At 39.5% G+C, this 21,930-nt stretch overlaps 2 protein-coding genes across 2 annotated transcripts in view; one reads left to right on the top strand and one right to left on the bottom strand.

The window, feature by feature from the left end:
- Positions 1-21,930, top strand: part of CTH (cystathionine gamma-lyase) — a 414,207-nt gene that overhangs the window by 329,927 nt on the left and 62,350 nt on the right. The window lies entirely within an intron of this gene.
- The window catches only part of ANKRD13C (ankyrin repeat domain 13C), a 31,457-nt gene continuing 22,332 nt past the window's right edge, over positions 12,806-21,930 (bottom strand). Inside the window, exons 12-13 of the mRNA XM_081946893.1 lie at positions 20,638-20,738; positions 12,806-17,181 (exon numbers count right to left, since the gene is read on the bottom strand). Coding sequence (XP_081803019.1) covers positions 17,051-17,181; positions 20,638-20,738 — 232 coding nt within the window. The 3' untranslated portion in view covers positions 12,806-17,050. The remainder of the gene's footprint in view (positions 17,182-20,637; positions 20,739-21,930) is intronic.

Genomic DNA, 21,930 nt, shown 5'->3' with positions numbered 1-21,930 from the left:
TCAAATTCTACCAGAGAACATAAAAAGTAGGTTGGCCTACACTTGTTACTAAATAAACAAGGACCTGAATAAAACAATCATACAGTAATAGATCCTATGCTGTTCAATATTATGAATGACTTGATAATAATACTTCCATTTTTATACATAATTCAAAATGATAGATTTGCAGATGGCAACAATGAAAGGTGTTAGTTGCGAAGTAGTGTCCCCTCCAGGCCTTCCTGTCCTCTAACATCTCCCGGAGTCCATTTAAGCTCACGTCTACTGCTTTGGTGATTCCATCCAGCCACCTCATTCTCTGTCGTCCCCTTGCCCTCAATCTTTCCCACCATGAGGCTCTTCTCCAGTGAGTCCTTCCTTCCCATTAGATGGCCAAAGTAATTGAGTTTCATCTTCAGGATCTGGCCTTCTAAAGAGCAGTCAGAGTTCATCTCCTCAGACTGACCAGTTTGATCACTTTGCAGTCCAAGGGACTTGCAGGAGTCTTTTCCAGCACCAGAGTTCAAAGGCCTCAATTCTTTGGTGCTCAGCCTTTCTTATGGTTCAACTTTCACAGCCATAAATTGCAACTGGGAAAACCATAGTGCATATATCCACTTTTGTTGGCAGGGTGATATTTCTGCTTTTTAGTATGCTGTCTAGATTTGCCATAGCTTTCCTCCCCAAGACCAAGCGTCTTTTAATTTCTTGGCTGTAGTCCCCATCTGTGGTGAACTTGGAGCCCAGGAAAATAAAATCTGTCATTACCTCCATTTCTTCCCCATCTATTTGCCAGGAATTGAGAGGGCCGGATGCCATGATCTTAGTTTTCTGAATGTTGAGTTTCAAATGAAAGGTGTAGCAAGCAAAAAAACGGGGCACAAGATTTAGGAGAAGTTTGACAACAGAACACTGAAAAAACAGCAAAATGAATTGCAGCAAAAAAAATATTTAACAAAGAAAAATATCTAAGATTAAAGGATCTGAATGTCTTGAAGAATCACAAATTGAATATTAACAAATAATCCAATGCAATTACAAAAAAGGAATTCTAGGTTTTAGCTATAGATGCAAGATGTCAAAGTAGTGCAATGGTGTCTTCTCTAGTACAGTATAACAATGTTCCCAAAAGAAGCCAGCATGGCTGCATAAAGAACTATCTGACAAACTGAAAGACAAAAAAGGTAAGTATAAAAAGTGGAAGGAGGGGGACATAACTAAGGCAGAATATCAGCAAATAGCCCGAGCCTGTAAAGATGAAGTGAGGAAAGCTAAGGCTCACAATGAAGAAAGGCTTGCCACAAAAGTAAAAATTAACAAAAAAGCTTCTTCCAACATGTTAAAAACAAGAAAAAAGTTAAGGAAACAATTGGTCCATTGCTAGGAGAAAGTGGCAAGAAGGTGACAAGCAACAGGGAGAAAGCAGAACTATTTAACTCATGTTTTGCATCTGTCTTTACACAAAGGGATAAAACAGTCCAACCTATCAAAAGCAGCACCACAAAAATCAGATTAGGAACACAAATTGAAATAGGGAAGAAAATGGTAAGTGAGCACCTGTCTACCCTAGACGAGTTCAAATCACCAGGACCGGATGGATTACACCCCAGGGTTCTGAAGGAACTAGCAGATGAGATCTCAGAACCACTCAATTATATCTTTCAGAGATCCTGGAACACCGGGGAACTACCAGAGGACTGGAAAAGAGCTGATGTGGTTCCCATCTTCAAAAAAGGGAAAAAATTAGATCCAGGAAACTACAGACCTATCAGCCTGACCTCAATACCAGGAAAGATTCTGGAAAAATAATCAAGCAACGAATTTGCGAACACCTAGAAGCAAACAAAGTAATAGCCAAAAGCCAACATGGATTTGTCAAAAACAGATCATGCCAGACTAATCTTATTGCATTCTTTGATAATGTGACAAAATTAGTGGACCAGAGGAATGCCGTCAATATAGTTTACTTGGACTTCAGTAAGGCTTTTGATAAGGTAGACCATAACCTATTACTAGATAAAGTAGAAGAATGTGGGTTAGGCAGCATCACCACCAGATGGATTCGTAACTGGCTGACCAACCGCACTCAACGTGTAGTCCTCAATGGAACTGCATCTACATGGAGGGAAGTATGAAGTGGAGTACCCCAAGGCTCTGTTTTAGGCCCAGTACTCTTCAACATCTTCATCAATGATTTGGATGAGGGAATAAATGGGGAACTCATCAAATTTGCAGATGACACCAAGCTGGCAGGAATAGCCAACACTCCAGAAGATAGGCTTAAGATACAGAAGGATCTTGACAAACTTGAACATTGGGCACTATCTAATAAAATGAAATTCAATGGTGAAAAGAGTAAGGTTCTACATTTAGGCAACAAAAATGGAATGCACAGGTACAGTATAGGTGATACCTTGCTCAGTAGTAGTAACTGTGAAAGGGATCTTGGAGTCCTAGTGGACAACCATTTAAATATGAGCCAGCAGTGTGCAGCAGCTGCCAAAAAAGCCAACACAGTCCTAGGCTGCATCAACAGAGGGATAGAATCAAGATCATGTGAAGTGTTAATACCACTTTATAATGCCTTGGTAAGGCCACACTTGGAATACTGCATTCAGTTTTGGTCGCCACGATGTAAAAAAGATGTGGAGATTCTAGAAAGAGTGCAGAGAAGAGCAACAAAGATGATTAGGGGACTGGAGACTAAAACATATGAAGAAAGGTTGTGGGAACTGGGTATGTTTAGCTTAAGAGAAAGAAGGACTAGGGGAGACATGATAGCAGTCTTCCAATATCTCAGGGGTTGCCACAAAGAAGAGGGAGTCAAACTATTTTCCAATGCACCTGAGGGTAGAACAAGAAGCAATGGGCGCAAAGTAATCAAGGAGAGAAGCAACTTAGAACTGAGGAGAACTTTCCTGACAGTTAGAACAATTAATCAGTGGAACAGCTTGCCTCCAGAAGTTGTGAATGCCCCAACACTGGAAGTCTTTAAGAAGATGTTGGATAGCCATTTGTCTGAAACGGTATAGGGTTTCCTGCCTAGGCAGGGGGTTGGACTAGAAGACCTCCAAGGTCCCTTCCAACTCTACTATTGTATTGTATTGTATAATGTTGGAAGGGACCCTGGAGGTCTTCTAGTCCAGTGGTGGGCAACCTTTTTTTTCAACTGAGCCAAATCTCGCCAAAACCACGATTGAAATTTATTTTGAGAGCCACATTTTTAAAACCGAAAATACATAGGATGGTACACTGTTTTTAGTTTCAATAAGTTTTTATTGAGAATATTCTGCATGCAAGTATCCACATAGGTCGGGAGGATACAAATAACACAACTAATAAAACAAAAACTTTAGAACGATATTATTTATCGATAACGTTAAATTCCGTAAAATTTGCCTTACAATGTAGAGAAAATTACATCCTGACAATGACTGACAAAGTCACAACCACTAATGTGAACATTGGCCTTGCATTTCCTTGGATAGTTTGAGTAAGTCAGGTTTGTATGTTGTTGTTTTTAATTTCATCTCTCTCTCCCACTTTCTTTCTTTTTTTCTTTTTCTTTCTCTCTCTCTCTCTGGCTCTTTGTCTCTCTCTCCCTCCCTCCCTCTCTGTCTCCCTCTGTCATTTTCTCTGGGTGTCTATCTGTCTGTCTCTCTCTCTGTATCTCTGTCTCTCTCTCCTCCTTCCCCCATCTCTGTCACTCTGTGTGTGTGTGTGTCTGTCTGTCTCTCACTCACTCTGTGTGTGTGTGTCTGTCTGTCTCTGTCTCTCCCTCTGTCTCTCTCCCCTCCCTTCCTCTCTCTCTGTCACTCTGTGTATGTGGGTGTGTCTGTCTCTCACTCATTCACTTAATCACTCACTCTGTGTCTCTCTCTCTCTCTGTCTGTCTATCTTTCTCTCCCTCCCTCCCCCTCTCTGTCTCTCTCTGTCTGTGTGTGTGTCTGTGTGCGTGTGTCTGTCAGTCTCGCTCTGATTCCCTCCCTCACTCCCTCTCTCTGTTCCTCTCTCTGTCTGTCTGTCTCACTCACACACACACACACACACTGTGGTCACCTTGTTGAGTGTTCCAATCACATTTGAAACACTCAACAACTGGCCTGCATTTATGGTATTTTGCAGCATTCTGAATGCTGCAAAATACCATAAATGCAGGCCAGTTGTTGAGTGTTTCAAATGTGATTGGAACACTCAACAAGGTGACCACAGTGTGTGTGTGTGAGTGAGTGAGACAGACAGAGAGAGAGAGAGAGGAACAGAGAGAGGGAGTGAGAGAGGGAATCAGAGAGAGACTGACAGAGTCTGACAGAATCAGAGAGGTACTTTTAACTACCTGGCAGTGGCGTTTTGCCTTGGGGGGCTCCTCAGAACATCCCAAGACTTCGGAGGGAAGCGTACAACACCGAGCAGGAGCAAAGCCCCTTTCCCAACTGGCCCTTCCTCCCTCGGAATGCTTCGGAGGGAAGCTTCTGCATAAGCCCGGGCGAGTGACAACAAGTTCCCACCGTTACGAAGTCTCGGAGGCTGTAATTTTCTGAGCTGTGCGCGCGCGCCTGTTTTCCACGGCGTAGAGCAGCGGCGAGATTCTGCGCAGCGAGCGATGATTCCGGGGGTCATCCAGGAAGATGAAGAACGTGAGGGGGGACCCTGCCCCCCCACTGATGGCTTCCGGAATCATTGCTCGCCGCTGCTCCACGCCGTGGAAAACAGGCGCGCGCGCACAGCTCAGAAAATTACAGCCTCGGAGACTTTGTAACGGCGGGAACTTGTTGTCACTCGCCCGGGCTTTTGCAGAAGCTTCCCTCCAAAGCGTTCCGAGGAGGGAGGGGAGCGGGCGCCTGGCACACAGAAGAGCCGCATTAAAGGGTGTAAAGAGCCGCATGTGGCTTGCGAGCCGCGGCTTGCCGACCACTGTTCTAGTCCAACCCCCTACTCAACCAAGAGATGCTATACAATTTCAAACAAATGGCTGTCCAATCGCTTCTTAAAAACTGAGTGTTGGAGCACTCTCAACTTCGTTCCACTGATTAATTGTTCTGTCAGGAAATTTCTTAATTCTAGGTTGGTTCTCTCCTTCATTAGTTTCCATCCATTGTTTCTTGTCCTGCCTTCAATCTGGGCATTCGATTGACCCCCCACTCTTCTCTGTGGTGATGGTCGGGCAGCACTTGTAATATTACAACCAATCAGATTTTAGGAATGGCACAGTGGGTTCTGAGACAAATAACCAAAATGAATAAAGTGTCCAGAAGGCTTACGAGGAATTGCTGGAAGATGTTGGCTTTTTACGCAAAGGCTGCTGGATTGTCACCTTCAAATATTTTATAATAGTACATTTCTGCATGATAGCTGAGAGTTGGACTAGATTAGGGATGGGCAACTGGCAACTTTACGATCTGTGGAGTTCAACTCCCAGAATTCCTGAGACATCACATTCAGTCAGGGTAGCTTCTCATCTGAAGAGAAAGTGGCAGACTACAATTTTTTAAATTGGATTGGACAACAAATAACAAGAGTCATAAATTCTTCTCTTTATGATTCTGTAATCTCAGCAGTTGGCACCTAGTCTCTTAAGACCTTGATTTATGTCTTGACTACCATTTTCCTTCAGCTTTTGTGGCCAGATTTCTTGGCTTTTGACCTATGGCTGTTTACTGACTTTGTCTGTGATCCTTCCCCCCACCCCTTATTTAAAAAGTCTTATCACTCTGGGCAGCCAGTAGATGCTCCCTTAACTTATCAAACATCACACAACTATACTGTTAAAAATAAAATACAAATAGTCCCCGACTTACAACAGTTCTTTTAGTGACTGTTCGAAGTACGACACTGAAAAAAGGGGCTTATGATCATTTTTCACACTTATGACCATTGCAGCATCCCCATGGTCACATGATTTTCCCTCGGTTGCCTGACAACTGGTTCATATTTAGGATGGTTGCAGTGTCCCGGAATCATGTGATCCCCTTTTACAACCTTCTGACAAGCGAAGTCAATGGGGATGCCAGATTCACTTTAACAACCGTGTTACTAATTTAACAACTTCAGTGATTCACTTAACAAATGTGGCAAGAAAAGTCGTAAAATGGGGCAAAACTCATTTAACAATTTTTTCACTTAGCAACATAAATGTTGGACTCAGTTGTGGTCATAAGTTGAGTACTACCTGTAACATAGATGGTAAATAAGGATTTATTTTTTGCTCACTAAATGCATCCAAATTGGGGACAACCAACGGTGACGATCACAATGACTACTGATCTGAAGGTAGATTTGCTGGACTTTGCATCCAATATGTCACAAAAAGTTGCTGGGAGTCAAGCAGTATAAAATATTATTATTATTATTATTATTATTATTATTATTATTATTATTATTATTATTATTATTTAGTTAATCTTTGGTGAGATTCACAGCCTTTGGGGCTGGTTGGTAGCATGATTCATTGTCATAAGCTTCCTTGTTTTTCTGTCCAAATTGTCCAACTCCATCTGGGCCCAGTCAATTGTTCCTGCAGAGTATCGAATTACAGGTATAGCCTAGGTATTTATGGCTTTTATGATGTTTCCTTCACTCAGTTTGGACTTTAATATCTTGCGAATTCGTGGAATGTACTTGGCTGAAGTTAATTCCTTGACTTTATTATGCATTAAGTCAGAGGCCTCTAAAATCCCTAAGTACTTGTAGCCTTCTTTTAGTTTACTGCCTTGATCATTTCTTCATTCTCAAGTTCTATTCCATCATCTTCTATGATCTTGCCTGCTTTGGTTGCCATTGTTGCACATTTGTCAATTCCAAACGGCATACCAATGTCTTGGCTAAATTATTTTGTGCTTTCAATTAATAAATTCAGTTCAGCTTTTGTTTTACCAAACAGCTTCAAATCATCCATGTACACCAAGTGCGAGATTTTCAGTCCTTTCTTTGTAAGTTCGTATCCACAGTTCATCTTCTTCAACATGATTGTCAGTTGTATCATTGAGAGTATAAAAAGTAGGGGTGAAAGGGAATCGCCCTGGAAAATGCCTCGTTTAATTTCAACTTCACCCAGTTCTTCTTCATTAGCTATAAGCTTCGTTTTCCAGAGGTTCATTGAAGTTTCCATGAATTTTTGTATGTTGCTGCTGATGCCAAAGATTTTCAGACTTTTCTTGATCCAGCTATGGGGAACTGAATCAAATGCTTTCTTATAGTCTATCCAAGCCATGAACAGGTCTTTTCTTTGAATTCTTTAGGATTAGCTTGTCAATCAGCAGTTGGTCCTTTGTTCCTCTTGAATTTTTGCAGCATCCTTTCTGTTCTACAGGAAGCAAGTTATTTCTTTCCAAGTATCCATAAATTTGGTTTGCAATGATACCAGTAAGGAGCTTGTATGTTGTTGACAAACAGGTGATTGGCCTATAGTTTCCAGGGTCCTTTCTGGAATGTCCTTCCAGTTGTCATCCTTTCATCATTTTCAGGTGTTTCTAAGATCTGGTTCATTTGTGCTGCCAATCTTTTGTGTTCACTTGTAAGTGCCTTTAACCAGAAGCCATGTAACTCATCTAGTCCAGGTGCACTCCAGTTCTTCATTTTTCTTGACTGCCTCTGCACCATTTCTTTTGTTATTTTCATATCTTCCATTTTATGCACTTTAATAGTATCCTCAATCTGTTTGATCCATTTTGCATTTCTGTTGTGGCTCTTGTTGTTTTCCCATAAATTCATCCAGAATTTCAGAGCTTTCTCTTTATCAGGCTTTTCATTTGTTGTTACGCCATCTCTACTTTCTAAGCTTTTATAAAACTGGTGCTGATTTGCTCTGAACTGTGAGTTTTCCTTGAACTGAGTTACTCGGTTTTCATACCTTTTAATCTTTTCAGCAACGGCAACAACCCTCTGCTTCAGCTCTTCAATTACTACTGCAATCTCCTTATTCTCCAAATCGTATCTTACTTCCAGGCTGCTTTTGACCTGCTTGTTCTTTAGTTGACCTTGCCTTAAGTTCTTCAAGTTGCTCAAGTCTTCAGAAATTTTTTTGATCTTCAATTCCAACCGAATTTTCCAGTTAGGCTTCCTCTTCTTGCCTCTTTGGTTCCTTTGTATTTTCAAACCCAATTCTTTGGTGGTTATGAAGGCTGCTGCATACATCAGCTGGTTTGTTTCAGCTAATGTAGTGGTTTGAATGGTTTGCACAGCCTCATTGACCTTTTTTAGTATCTTTCTCAATTCTTTTCGGTTCCCTTGGTTCAGCTTTGGCAAAAGTGTTCTTTCGGCATCTTCCATTTGATGCTTTATTTTCTCAGCTAATTGAGCAATATCTGTTGGTGTTTGTTCTGTTGTTGTTGTTGTTGTTGTTGTTGTTGTTGTTATTATTATTATTATTATTATTATTATTATTATTATTATTATTATTATTATTATTATTATTATTATACGATTGTATCACAGCGGCCAGTTGTTTCACCGGATTTGGCATTGATTACTAGTCGGGCCCCACCCAGAGGTAATACATGTGCGGATCCAAACAGTGCAGCTTTTTGCATTTGACTGATGGTGATTTTGTCAAGTTTTAACTGTTTTAAATGTAATTCCAGTGCTTTGGGAATAGCACCCAGTGTGTCGATTACCACTGGAATTACCACTGCTGGTTTGTGCCATAATCATTGAATTTCGATTTTTAAGTCCTGGTATTTCGCGATTTTTTCATATGCCTTCTCGGCGACCCTGCTATCACCTGGTATTGCGATGTCTATGATTGTAACCTTATTCTTCTCAACCAGTGTGATGTCTGGTGTATTATGCGCCAGTATTTTATCCATTTGTATGCGAAAATCCCACAAGATCTTGACCATCTGACCCTTGATGACTTTTTCAGGCTTATGTTCCCACCAGTTTGTTGCTGTTTTAATATTATAATTTTTGCACAAATTCCAGTGGATCATTTGTGCCACAGAATTGTGCCACATTTTATAGTCATTCTTGATTTTATCACATCTTTTCTGTATTCTTGTTTCATCTTGTAGGAAGTTATCACCCAGCCCACCCAGCCCCCTCCCAGAAAAATGAAATATCTTAGGAAATATTGATAAGGCAGAATATTATATTTTCCTAGGATATTTCATTTTTCTGGGAGAGGGCTGAGTGATAACTTCCTACAGTCTGTTGGGCCTTCAGTAGATTTTTGTTCTTTACTTCAATTAATAGATGTTCTTGACTTTCTTTTAAATAATCAGCCAGTGCATGTTTTTCTTCTTCAACTATTTGCTTCACTTGTAATAATCCTCTGCCACCTGATTTTCGGGGCAGGTATAGTCTATCAGTGTCACCGCGTGGATGTAAACTGTAGTGCATTGTCATTAGTTTCCTGGTTTTTCGGTCCAAAATGTCCAAATCAGCTTGTGCCCAGTTAACTATAGCAGCTGTGTATCTTATAACTGGTATTGCCCAGGTATTTATGGCCTTGATTGTATTTCCATTTAATTTAGATTTTAAAATTTTCCTAACTCTGTTGGTGTACTCTCTCCTGACAATAGTTTTTATTTCTCCATGTTTGATGTTATCCAACTGCAGAATGCCTAAATATTTGTAGGCTTCATTTTTGTTGCATTTAATTAGTTGGCCATTTGGCATTTCAATTCCCTCACATGCAGTGATTTTGCCCCCTTTTATGGATACAGTGGCACATTTCTCTATGCCAAACTGCATTGAAATATCGGTGCTGAATACTCGGACTGTGTTTGTCAGTGATTGGATTTCTATTTCTGACTTTCCATAGAGTTTCAAATCATCCATATATAATAAATGCGAATTTTTTTCAGCTTCTTTGGCTGTTTGGTAGCCTAATTTCATTTTTTAAAAGATTACTGATAGTGGGATCATCGCGATGATGAAGAGAAGAGGTGAAAGTGAATCACCCTGGAAAATTCCTCGCTTGATATTAACCATTCCGTAGTTCTCATTCCCTACTGCCAACTCAGTTCTCCATTGTTTCATCGCCTTTTCAGTGAAGGATGTAATATTTTTACTAATGCCAGTTGTTTCTAAGCATTTTATGATCCAACTATGTGGCAATGAGTCGAATGCTTTTTTATAATCAATCCAGACCATATTCAAGTTCGTTTTTCTTTTCTTACAATTTTCTAATATCATTTTATCAATTAGGAGCTGATCTTTTGTGCCCCTACTCCTTCTTTTGTTGCCTTTTTGCTCTACTGGCAAGATGTTGTTTGTTTCCAAATAATCCATAATGTTATCTGCAATAATGCCTGTGAGTAATTTGAAGGTTGTTGGCAAGCATGTTATTGGTCTGTAGTTTTCAGGTATTGTTCCTTTAGTTGCATCTTTCTGAATCAAGTATGTTTTTCCAGTTGTCAACCATTCATCAATTTGACCATTTTGTAAAATTTCATTCAGTTGCCCGGCCAATATTGCATGTAAACTGGTCAGATATTTGAGACAGAAACCATGTAATTGGTCATTTCCAGGTGATGTCCAATTCTTTACTTTTTTTACTCGATTTTTGACCATCTCAGTTGTTATTTCTAATACTTGCATTTGGTTGTTACCAATGCTTTCCTCAAAGTCATGTATCCACTTTGCTTCCTTATTGTAGTCCTTTACATTTTCCCACAATTCTTTCCAGAATTCAGCTGTGGCCTGCTTTTCTGGTTTTTCACTTTTGGTGTCACCATTCACGTTAAGACTTTGATAAAAACGCCCTTGGTCTGATCGAAATTGTTGATTTTGTTTGCATTGGATGATTCGTGCCTCATATCTCTCAATTTTTCTAGCTGTTGCTGTTATCTGCTGTTTTACAATCTCTACAACTTTATTGATGTTTCTTATATCCAATCTATATCTTCTGATTAGCTGATCTATGATTTTGCTGTTTTTAAGCCGTTGCTCATGCATGTTCTTTAAGTTGCTAGCATCTGCCCTTAATTTTTTAACTTTTTGTTCTAATCGGATTTTCCACTTTGGCTTTGATGCTTTTTCCATTGTTGATTAGGTGCTTTGATTTTAATGCCTAGTTCATTGGTGAATATTACAGCTGCACTGTACATTAACTGATTCGTTTCCAAGATGGTTCCTGATTCAATTGTTGAAAGCACTACATTAACCATTTTCATGATAGGACCAAAATTTTCTTAGGGACAGTTTTTTATGATGACAATGATGATGATGATGATAATGTTGTTGTTAATCTTTGGTGAGATTCACAGCCTTTGGGGCTGGTTGGTAGCTCAACAGCTCGAGTCCTAACCAAGGACCTAGGAACTGGTAAGGTAACGTCGAAGGATATAGGCTGTTCCAAGTAGGGCGGTTTTTTGTAGAATCAGAATGTTCAAATCTGATAAATTTAAAATTTCCAAATAGCGAGATAGTCCTTTAGGTATTTCTCCAAGGGCTCCAATTACAATCGGGACAACACATGATTTCTTTTTCCACAGTCACTCTACTTCAATTTGCAAGTCCCGGTACTTTGTGATTTTTTCTTGCTGTTTATCTTCAATTCTTGCATCTCCAGGTATTGCAATGTCAATGAACTATACTTTTTTCTTTTCAACTATTGTTATGTCAGGTGTGTTGTGGGCCAAGTGCCTGTCAGTCTGGATTCTGAAGTCCCACAAGATCTTGACTTTCTCATTCTCTAAAACTTTCTCAACCTGATGGTCCCAGTGGTTTTTGCTGTACTCAAATCCAAAATTTTGGCAATTTCCAGTGAATGATCTTAGTAACACAGTCATGGCGTTGTAGGTAGTCAGTTTGTAAAATTTTGCTGCACCCACTGATCAAGTGGTCGACTGTCTCGTCTTTCTCATTACAGAGGCGACATTTGCTGTTGGTGGTAACATGTTGAATTTTTGCCTTCATGTAGTTTGTGGCTACGGCTTGTTCTTGAGCTGCCAAAATAAAGCCTTCTGTTTCTTTTTTCAGTGCTCCTGATCTTAACCAGTTCAAAGTTAGCTTTTGGTCAGCTCTGCCTTCAATACTTTTCAAGTATTGGCTATGCATAGCTTTGCTTTTCCAATATTTAGCTCGCTTCTCAATTACTTCTTTCTTATATTCAGCTTTTGACTTAGTTGTCTTTAAAAGGCCTCCTTTATTTACTTCCTTAATCATTGGTTCTTCACTTTTCTGGATGTAATCATTCAAGCTGTGTATTTCTTCTTCCACAGTCTGTTTTACTTGTAGGAGTCCTCGACCACTCTCTGCTCTTGGTAATTATTATTATTATTATTAACTTTATTCATTAAACATGAAACTCAGCCAACTGAACATTCAAAAATGCATTACAAATACCAATGACTGGTGCTAATGGTTGATACGGTTTGCTGCCAGCTGCTAGGTATCAAATATGTACCTTCTTAAAATTATTATCATTATCATCACCATCGTCATCATCATCATTACGCTAAGGCATCAGGTTAGTAACCAAGAGAACATGAGTTCTAATCGTCCACCATCATGAAAGACATTTGGGTCATCTTGGGGCCAGTCATTCTTTCAGCCCAACTCACTTCACAGGTGGTTGTGGGAACAATAGAAGGAGGAAGCAGTCTTAGATATGTTCACCATATGCGATTTACAAAAAATAACAAAGTTGGGATATAAATAATATAGGGCTAGAGTATGCTCCAGGACATTGATATCTGAATTTGCTAATTGAAATGTTATATTAAATAAATAGAGGAGGGAGGGTAAATTATAGCATCCATTATACATTTGAAGCACAATGTGGCTTATGAATGCCATCATCTTACACTATAGCATGGCTTTTAAGCCCATCTATATGTGTTCTAGCTTAAAGTTAAAAAGATTGCAACCGACACCAATGCACTGAAAATTGAGAATTTTATTGAAAAACTGACCAATAAAATGTCCTTGTGAAAGTGGTACACTATAACAGCCTTTTTGTACATCTTAGTCTTCCTCTAATAAGGAGGAAGTATTCATGTTAAGTTATAATATAGTTGTCATATATTCAATTTTAAAAGCAAACAGCATCTTTTGGTCTTTATTCTAAGTGGTACAACCAAAAATCCTTTTAGTGAAGGTGAGTTTAGATTAGACAAAGAACATGAAATGTAACAACAAAAAAATGCCATTTTTACCACAATTATAAACTGTCAAGGAAAAATTGCAGCATTATAGAAAGTTTGTTAATAATATTTAAATATAATTATCTTTAATAAAGTCAACAAGTATGTAACTTCCAATATATTATGCTTCAGCTTAAGATGGGTTTTCCAGCATTGGATTATATCCACAGGTGCACTATTTGCTAGGTATACATGAATTGCAATGACTGAAAAACCAGCTGCTTGGGAAAAAAAAGTCTTATTCTTTTTTGTGACAAATTAAAGCAATTATTTGGAAGACCAATAAGACTGAGCTTGATTTAGGAAGCATTTGAGTTCTTTTCAATCTTTTCCTCAGCTAATGACTAACAGAACACACTGCTAGTTTTTAAGAGATCAAACTGCAAGGAAATTTCAGATGTTTCTTCAAATGAGAATTTAACACAAAACTGCATGCGTCCAAATTATTCATAACAAGTTGTACAGACCTTATTGATACAGGAACTGATTAACCTGGAACATTTTACAATATTTTTTTTTCAGAGTACGAGAGGCAGTTTTCCAAAATAAATTATTCAACCCAAAAGCAGTTTGAGGTGTTTTGGGAGGGTGATCTGATATTTAAACTGCAGTTTAGTTTGGAGAACTTATTTAGGGGAATTGCTTACGTGCTTTTCCTGGAACAAACCATTCTGGACTTCTCTGGAATGATCCATTTCCCAGATCAACAAATTTTGCACATTCTTACTCAGAATATTAATATAATCTATTTTCCAAGTAATATTCCTTTTCAATCAAGGCTTAAAAATATGCAAATGGAATCATCGTTTAACTTGGCCAGTTGTGCTACATTTATAATAAATTTTGCATATTTTTATGTGAACCTTTTCCATATGATACAATTAAACATAATTCATCAGAATTATTCAGAAATAGTCTTGACCTCAATAATTTGTCATTCTGAGTGGCGGATGCAGCCAATGCAAAATTTTTGGTACGAAATAATTAATTCTCTAAAGTACTACATTAGATGGTACAACCAAAAATAAAAACAGATCCTCCAAAGTGCTTTATGGTCAAGCACTAGTCTATACTTGTTCATTAATGTTTGTTATTAACCTAATATCAAAATCTTAATGCTAAGATTCCGGATGAAAGTCTTTTCTCTAGATTTAGGAACACCATTGCGGGCAAACAGCTCTCTTTACAGGAACACCTTTTCCATTTCTTTTAGTCGCTGTATATGTGCCTTACTAATGCATGGGTAAATCAAATCCCCCAAATTTGTAAACTAGAAGCTCCATGAAAGCAAGAGAGCTGCATGAATAAGCGCTTGGGTGCAATCAGATCAATTGCAGTGGACACTGATTGGGTTCCCCCCCCCCTCTCCCCTGAAAATCCATTTCTGGAACTAAATAAACTGTTATATCTACCCATCTTTAAAAAGGGTTGTGATACATAAACCACAATTGGAAAAATCTGCTGAAGCCACTAAGAGGCTGTTCTCTTTTCTTCAGTGCAAACAAGCTAAAATTTGAGGTCTTTCTTCTGTCCTCAGAGGTTGACCAGCAACTACCAAAGTAAAGCTCTTATCCCCTTATTAACTGGACAAAGAAAATAACTTCATTAAATCGGATTCCAGATTATGGTTAGATTAACCTAATGAAATCAGTCTTTATTCGTTGATTCCAACTGGTATCTTTGTATTTCTCATGGGATTAAATTTGGATCTGACCCAGTTTTTAACCAACGTGGATTAATCTAGTCCATGTGCTGGGCTGAGATACTTAAGCATTTTTTTAAATATACAATTTAATGAAAGGTAACTTTGGCATTATTAACCTGATAATTTCAGATATAGGCAATGACCATTATTAAGTTCCTACCATTTGGCGGGAGATACAGCCATCCAATCAAATTCATACCGTTACTTTCCATCAATCCTGTGGCAAAAAACCCCAGTACTGTACATTTCTATACAGCATATTCTTTTTAGGAGATGCCCACAGGACAGATAATACAAAGGACACAGTCCAATGACACAAGAGGAGACTTCCACTCAAGAAGCAGGACTCCCTTCTCCTCATCCTTGAATAAATTGTAGGGAATTTCTAACTTCCAGAGTCAAGCTGGAGGGCACAGAAATTGCAGACTATGTGAAAATCACCTCTCTTTGCCAGAGGTTATTTTGTGGGCAGGTGGCATTAACTGGAAGCAACCTATAGAATCAAACACTCCTAGTTTTAGTGACAATTCCTTTTTTAATCAACTGAAAGAGGAAATAACAGGGTATTTTAATTGCTTTTTATAGGTGGCTCTCACAACAAGTACTGGAAATAACATGTATTTCAAAACCAGCAACCTATATAAAGCCCTAACCAACTGTCTTCACACACACAATTGCCAATCCTAGTTGGTTTAAACTGCTTACAAGTTTGCAGCATTTCTTGAATTAGTCTCAATATTTATTCCCTGGTTTATAACCAGAAACTGCAGTTTTCTTGAGTTGCTTCTATGCATGTGGCCCTAGTGCAAAGCTACAACTTTAATTATTTCTGTACCTTTTTGCTTGACAGGGTTGCTCTGGCTTATAAACCTGCTTCACTGAGGACTATGCCTCAGAACGCCTCATTTCACATTTTAAGATATTGCCAGTGCTGGGTGTTACCTGATATGTGGTTTTCTACATGTTTGAAAATGACTTAGGAACTTTCCAGACCAAAAAAAAAAAAAAAGACTAGACTGCACATAGAATATTCTTCTGAAAGTATTTACATTTCTGTACACATACACATTACTGGAAGCCAAATCTCGCAATACAAATGAATGTAGGTATCAACAGTTTGAGACAGTAGAGCAAAAACACTAGGTTATACTCTTGCTTCGGTGGCTGGAACCATATAATAATCCTATCTTTTAGAAGTCAATTTGAAGAAAAGAAGCCAAAAGTTACTCTTATTGAAACGATCCATAGTGGAAACACTCCATGGCATTTTTGAACATTTTTCTTAGTTTACTGCAGCCCTTATTCATTCTACTATTTTTTTTTCCCTTGGGAGAAAACAAAGCTTCACCTTTGAGACGGTTATCATCTAACTGCTATCATTCATTGTTCCCAAATGCTGCAGAGCATAAATACAAATTTGGTACATTTGTTTGAATCGCTTATGTACATTTGAACAGCCCAAATGAATGTCAAGGAAGAATCTCCAACAAATACTGCAAGAACATTTCCAGCCATCTTGAAAAGATCTTCATGAAAAGATTAGGAAACAATCTTCGGTGGAGAAATCAACAATTTGGGGAAAATACTGATAGCACCACAATGAGTTGCACTAAGGTGCTAAAGGAGGTACCTTATTCCCTGCAGAGTGAATGTTCTAGTACTGAAATGTATTGCAATAACTAAAAGCAACTGTATACAAAAGGTTAGCTTTTGGCTCGTTTATCTACATAAAAGTAATTCCTTCTTCTAAATGCTCAGATGATGTTTAATTTGCTGAATGTAACAGGATTTATAACATATGGAAACAAACCTTGGAAGGAAGGTTATCTTGATTCCGATGGGCGTTTAAAAGGGCTAATACCCTGGTAAGACATTTTAGTGTTTATGCAAATGGTCCAAGAGTGCTTTTTATTATCAAGGGAAAAAAAATCTATGAACAAATTATCGTCTTTAGAGGATTTATGAATGTACCATGGGGGAGGGGAGATGTGTGTGTGTGTGAGACTGAGGTGCCAGATTACCATGCTTGCAAGTCTAGATGTATAAATGAATGTGATACATCAGGAGACCTGCTATCCTTGAGACACCAGATGGATGCTTGCTATATATTACAATAGATAAAATTCGCTCTGTGTTCCCTTTCTGAATTCATTTAAATAAGTTTTATCTTTTCAATTTTCCCAACTTTCAGACATCGGTCTTAAGCTATCCACGTCCTTCGGTTGTCTTGAGGCATGCTGGTATTCTTTATTCGCTGCTAACTGTCCAGTTAAGTTTAGAGATCAGGAAAGCGGCTGGGATCCTCCTTGTAGTCGTCAGGAATTGTGAAAATTGATTCATCAAACTCATCATAGCGAAACTCCTGAAAAGTCACAGTGGCTGTGATTGTTGGAAACACAGGAATATCTGGGAAGAAAGGAACAGAACCATTAATGGGTCCAGGATGGAGATACTCCTCTCTTTAACAAGACTCCTCCTGATCATCTCCATGACATTCTCCTCGCAGGTAGCTTGATGCAATTCCAAGTCCTTTTAGGTAGTATAAAGGATGGGTTCGGAGAAATGTTGCAACTGATGGCCAGTGAGATGCCTTAATGGACCACCCTATATTTATTGTTTGTCAATCCTAAAGAAAACTGCTGGCAGAGAGATCTATAAACAAATTATCGTCTTTAGAGGATAAAGATCTAGGTTTGGGAGTACAACCAATATGCAAACAATAAGCACCTGCACCTCTCACGTCTATCGATTAATCTAGGGAAATAATAGAGGGAAGTACATTGCATCTGACAATAATTCTGGAATTAATCACAAAAATTTCTAGACGGGCAAAAGGAATGTTATGGGGGAGAGGGGGAAGTTGCTTATGAGGGAATTATATTCCCATTTGAATTTAAACATGGGCACAGGATATATTGCTTAGGCTGGGATAAAACTGCTGTAACGTGGAGGCAGATTGCAAATACAAATTGTTGCAAAAGTCAAATTAGTTAGACTGTCAGTGATCTTTTAATCGTTGAATTTTAATTTAAAGTCAAATGAGTTAGACTCAGTGACGTGAAGTCAGGGGAGGCAGGGGAGGCACAGCCTCACTGCTCTCATCATGAAAAGAAAAAAAATATAAAAGGGAAAAGGTGAGTGCTGAGGTGAGGCTAGCTAGCTGCTGCCTCACTGTGAATGACTGCGTTTAAAAAAGCCTCTTAAAAAGCGCCCTCTACTATGAGGCAGGAGAACTGCATGCCTCATCTAGTCTGACTTTTTATGTGTTTTATGATCACTCGAGCAGAGTTAAGCGAGGGTTAAAAGCCTACAAAATCCCGAGGTAGGTGAGGCACGCAGTTCTCCTGTCTCATAGTATAGGGCGCTCATTCTTCCTGTGACTCAACTCTTCCCTTTTTCTTCCCTCCTCGCTTGCGATACAGTAACAATTAAGGGGGAACGCAAAGATGTACCTTCATCTCTTCATTGATTTCCCTTTTTACAGGATGAGCCAGCTTCCTGCTTCTTTTATTTTCTGGAGGTCTCACTCCTTTCTCCATTTCTGTCATTTTTTATTTTATTTTATTTTTTTGTTTGGTGTGTGTGTGTGGCGCGCACACATGTGTGTATGTATCTACTTTGGTGGAGCTGAAATGGCTGCTGGTATTATTTGGGAAAAAGCTTTCGGGGGGGGGGAAGGTTGTGGAGAGGAAGGGAGGAGGACAGGGGTGGCTTTTAGCGCTGATTTGTTTCCTTCTCTTTTCTCTCTCTCTCATTCTCTCCCTTCATCTCCCTTTCATTTCTCTCTCCCTCTCCTCCTTCTCTCTCTAATTTGTTTCCTTCTCTCCTTCCAGCTCTCTTTCATTTCTCTCTATCTCTCTCTCTTTCTCCCCTTTTCTCTTTCATCTCTTTCTTGCACGTGCAAACAAAATACCCCAGGATCACGGTGGCGGGGACAGCAACTCCTTCCACTGCGCCGTGGAGAAGAGCCACGCTGTGCAGGAGATTCCTCAGTGCTAGACTCAGGTCAGCACGAGCTGCGGTCCCCACCACCATGATCCTGGGGTATTTTGCTTGCACGCGCAAAGAGATGAAAGAGAAAAGAGGAAAAAGTGAGAGAGAAATGAAAGAGAGCTGGAAGGAGAGAATGGGAGAGAGGGAAAAGAGAGGGAAACAAATTAGAGAGAGAAGGGGAAGAGGGAGAGAGAAATAAAAGAGATGAAGGGAGAGAATGAGAGAAAAGAGAAAAGAGAGGGAAACAAATCAGGGGGAAGGAAAGGGAGAGAAAAGAAAGAAAGAAACTAACTTTCTCAGACCTCTGACGAAAGCAATGGCAAGCTAGATCTCTTGCCAAGAAAACTGCAATTTGCCAGAAGGCACAAATTGGAAGCAAGTCGGATTTTTTAAAAAGAAAATAACAGATGGCAAAAAAATGCATCTGAAAATAAGATTATTTATAATTTTGGATAACGTATTATATTGTCAAACTCAAAAGGTTTTTGATACTTAATTGTCATTATCATCATCATCATCTCTCTCTCTCTCCTCCCCCCCTCGGAGGGACTGTCCTCCCTTGTGGAAAACACAACAAGGAACTCCTCGGCTCCTTGCTCCCCCCAAATCTCTTTTTTGTTGTTGTTGGCCACTGGTGGTCACCGCATATGATCCTCGGCGATACGCTCTTGCCCGCCACCCCTTCGAAACGCGTAAGGACGGGAAAAAACATCACGGATCCTTTTATTAAAACCCCCTGTATTACAAAGGCATTTTAATAAAAAGATTGTGATGACGTCAGTGCCTCACCAGCCATAAACCTCACCGCACGTCACTGGTTAGACTACATCAGTGATCCTTTAATTGTTGAAGTTTAATTTAAAGTACAGGTGGCAATTTTCTTTCCTCATTGTTGTGTTTTATACTATTCATCATCAACTGTTTTATTCAAATGAGGCAGAAGTATAAAACATATTTTAATGTGGAGCTTAAATAGATGTCCAGCAAAGGGTGACATTAGTTGTTTGTATTTCTTTATAATCTCAGCGAAGCTTCCTTGCTAACTTCAAAGAGGGAGGGCAGAGGGAAAGGATTAGACCACAGTACATTGCCAATAATTCTGCTGATCTTCCTTACGAAAGATAAGTGAAATGCAACCACACGCTCCTTCTTTTGCCTAGGCTGGCCCTTCCTGTTCAAGCAAAACTTTTACTCTGGACCAGGAGTGTAAAACTCGATCCCATTGCAGCAGAGGTGGTATTCAGCAGCTGACCAGTTCTGGAGTACTGGTAGCAGAAATTTTGAGTAGTTCGAAGAACCGGTAAATACCACCTCTGACTGGCCCCACCGCCATCTATTCTCTGCCTCCCGAGTCCCAGCTGATCGGGAGGAGATGGGGATTTTGCAATAACCTTCCCCTGGCGTGGGGAGGGAATATAGATTTTACCGTATCCTCCCCCTGGAGTGGGGAGAGAATGGAGATTTTATAGTATCCTTCCCCTGCCACGCCCACAGAACCGGTAGTAAATTTTTTTGAATCCCATCACTGCATCGCAGGCTGTATCAGGATTTTGTTTGCCTTGGGGGGCCAGGCAGGTGTAGCCTGGCTATTGCAGCCAACTGGATGGGCAGGGCCAGGGCAGGGAGGGACCAGTCCCTCGCTGTCTCCGTGACAACTCTGGGCCTATCGTGGGCCACATCTGGCCCATAGGCTACGTGTCTGACACGCCTGCTCTGGACTATTATTTATTTTCCGTTCAATACACTGTGCAACGGCATATTTTATTTTGCCTAATGCCCGATTGGAAACTATTGCAGATCATGCCGGTGACCCCCAACCCAAGAGGCAATCAAATTAATCCCTGGTTTCAGATGACAGCTATAGCTCACCTAACTTTACTGGAAAGCCTGGCGGAAGTTTCATCTGCACAAATTCCCGCAGTTTGTTAAAGTGCTTGAAGGGTGCAATTACTTCTAAAACATTCAACAACCTGAAAGAGAATGCATGACATCTATGAACAACTTCCATAACTACCCACCTGATTTAAGCAATTGGGAAGGGAAAGTATTATTCTCACCCCACTATTGGGCACACTACAACTAGCAATAGATATATATATATTTTAAAAATGTTAAGTAATGGATACATTCACAAATTACCAATTATTTATATAAATTACATATTCATAATGAATGCTGTTCTTGCTTATCACAGAATGCGTGTGCATGGTGTAGCCTCTAATATGACTTTTTGCACTATGGATATAGAACTTGGGTATCTAATATGGAATTTGATTTTTTTTAATTTGGACTAGTTTTTTTTTTTAAAAAAACCAATAACGTAGACGTTGAAAGGATCTGAAACTAACATGTTTTCAGGCCTTCTCCAGCTCTTCTCTGGATCCTGCAGACCATGGGACTACAGAGGAGATACTTCATTTCAACTGCTTTATAATTATTACTGAGCTCCTTCTCAAGGAACAGGTGTTGCTGAGGAAACTACAGCCTTTTGCACAATTCTACTTCGTGTGCCAATAGCAACCATTCCAAGCCTTGCTCACACCTTTGTTAACCTCACGAATGGATTACTGCAGCTCATTCTATAGGTGGGTGTCCGTGACATCTGGACCTTACAGATGATTTAGAATGCAGCAGCCTGAGAAATCAGGCTGTCTCCTGATTTGTCCTTGTCACACCACTGTATTGTATTGGTTGCTTACAAATGCAATTCACAGAATTGATAGTCATCTTTAAAGCCTTATGGCTTAAGACCTGGATAACTGCTAGACTGCCTGTTCACAGTGACTTCTACTCTTCTAATAGGTTGGGGAGTCCTTTGAATCCCAACTTGAAGGATTGTTGCCATCAGGAACCCGAAGGGCACACCTTTTCTGTTGCTATCCTATCTTTTAACCGACTTCAAGTCAGCACCAACTCTGTTAGCATTTAGGAAAGCTGCTAAGATCTGATCTCGCTGTACCTTAGGAGATTCATTGTATGATGGGCTTCCTATCTTTAGTACTTGTCTGCACATCAGTGGACATAAGACATTTCCATCTAAATGAATGGCAGGCAAAGCAAAGCAACTAACATTAATGTTTCAATGGAGGAAATGAAGTCAAATTGCCTGGGTTTTGCCCAAACTCTTTGCTTTAGAAATTAAAAGTCAAGAAAACTCTACAA

The sequence above is a fragment of the Natrix helvetica genome, assembly GCF_964273705.1.
Source record: "Natrix helvetica genome assembly, chromosome: 3".
NCBI classification, from domain to species: Eukaryota; Metazoa; Chordata; class Lepidosauria; order Squamata; family Natricidae; genus Natrix; species Natrix helvetica.
Note: the sequence above shows the minus strand (reverse complement) of the source record. Positions and strands in the feature narration are given on the sequence as shown.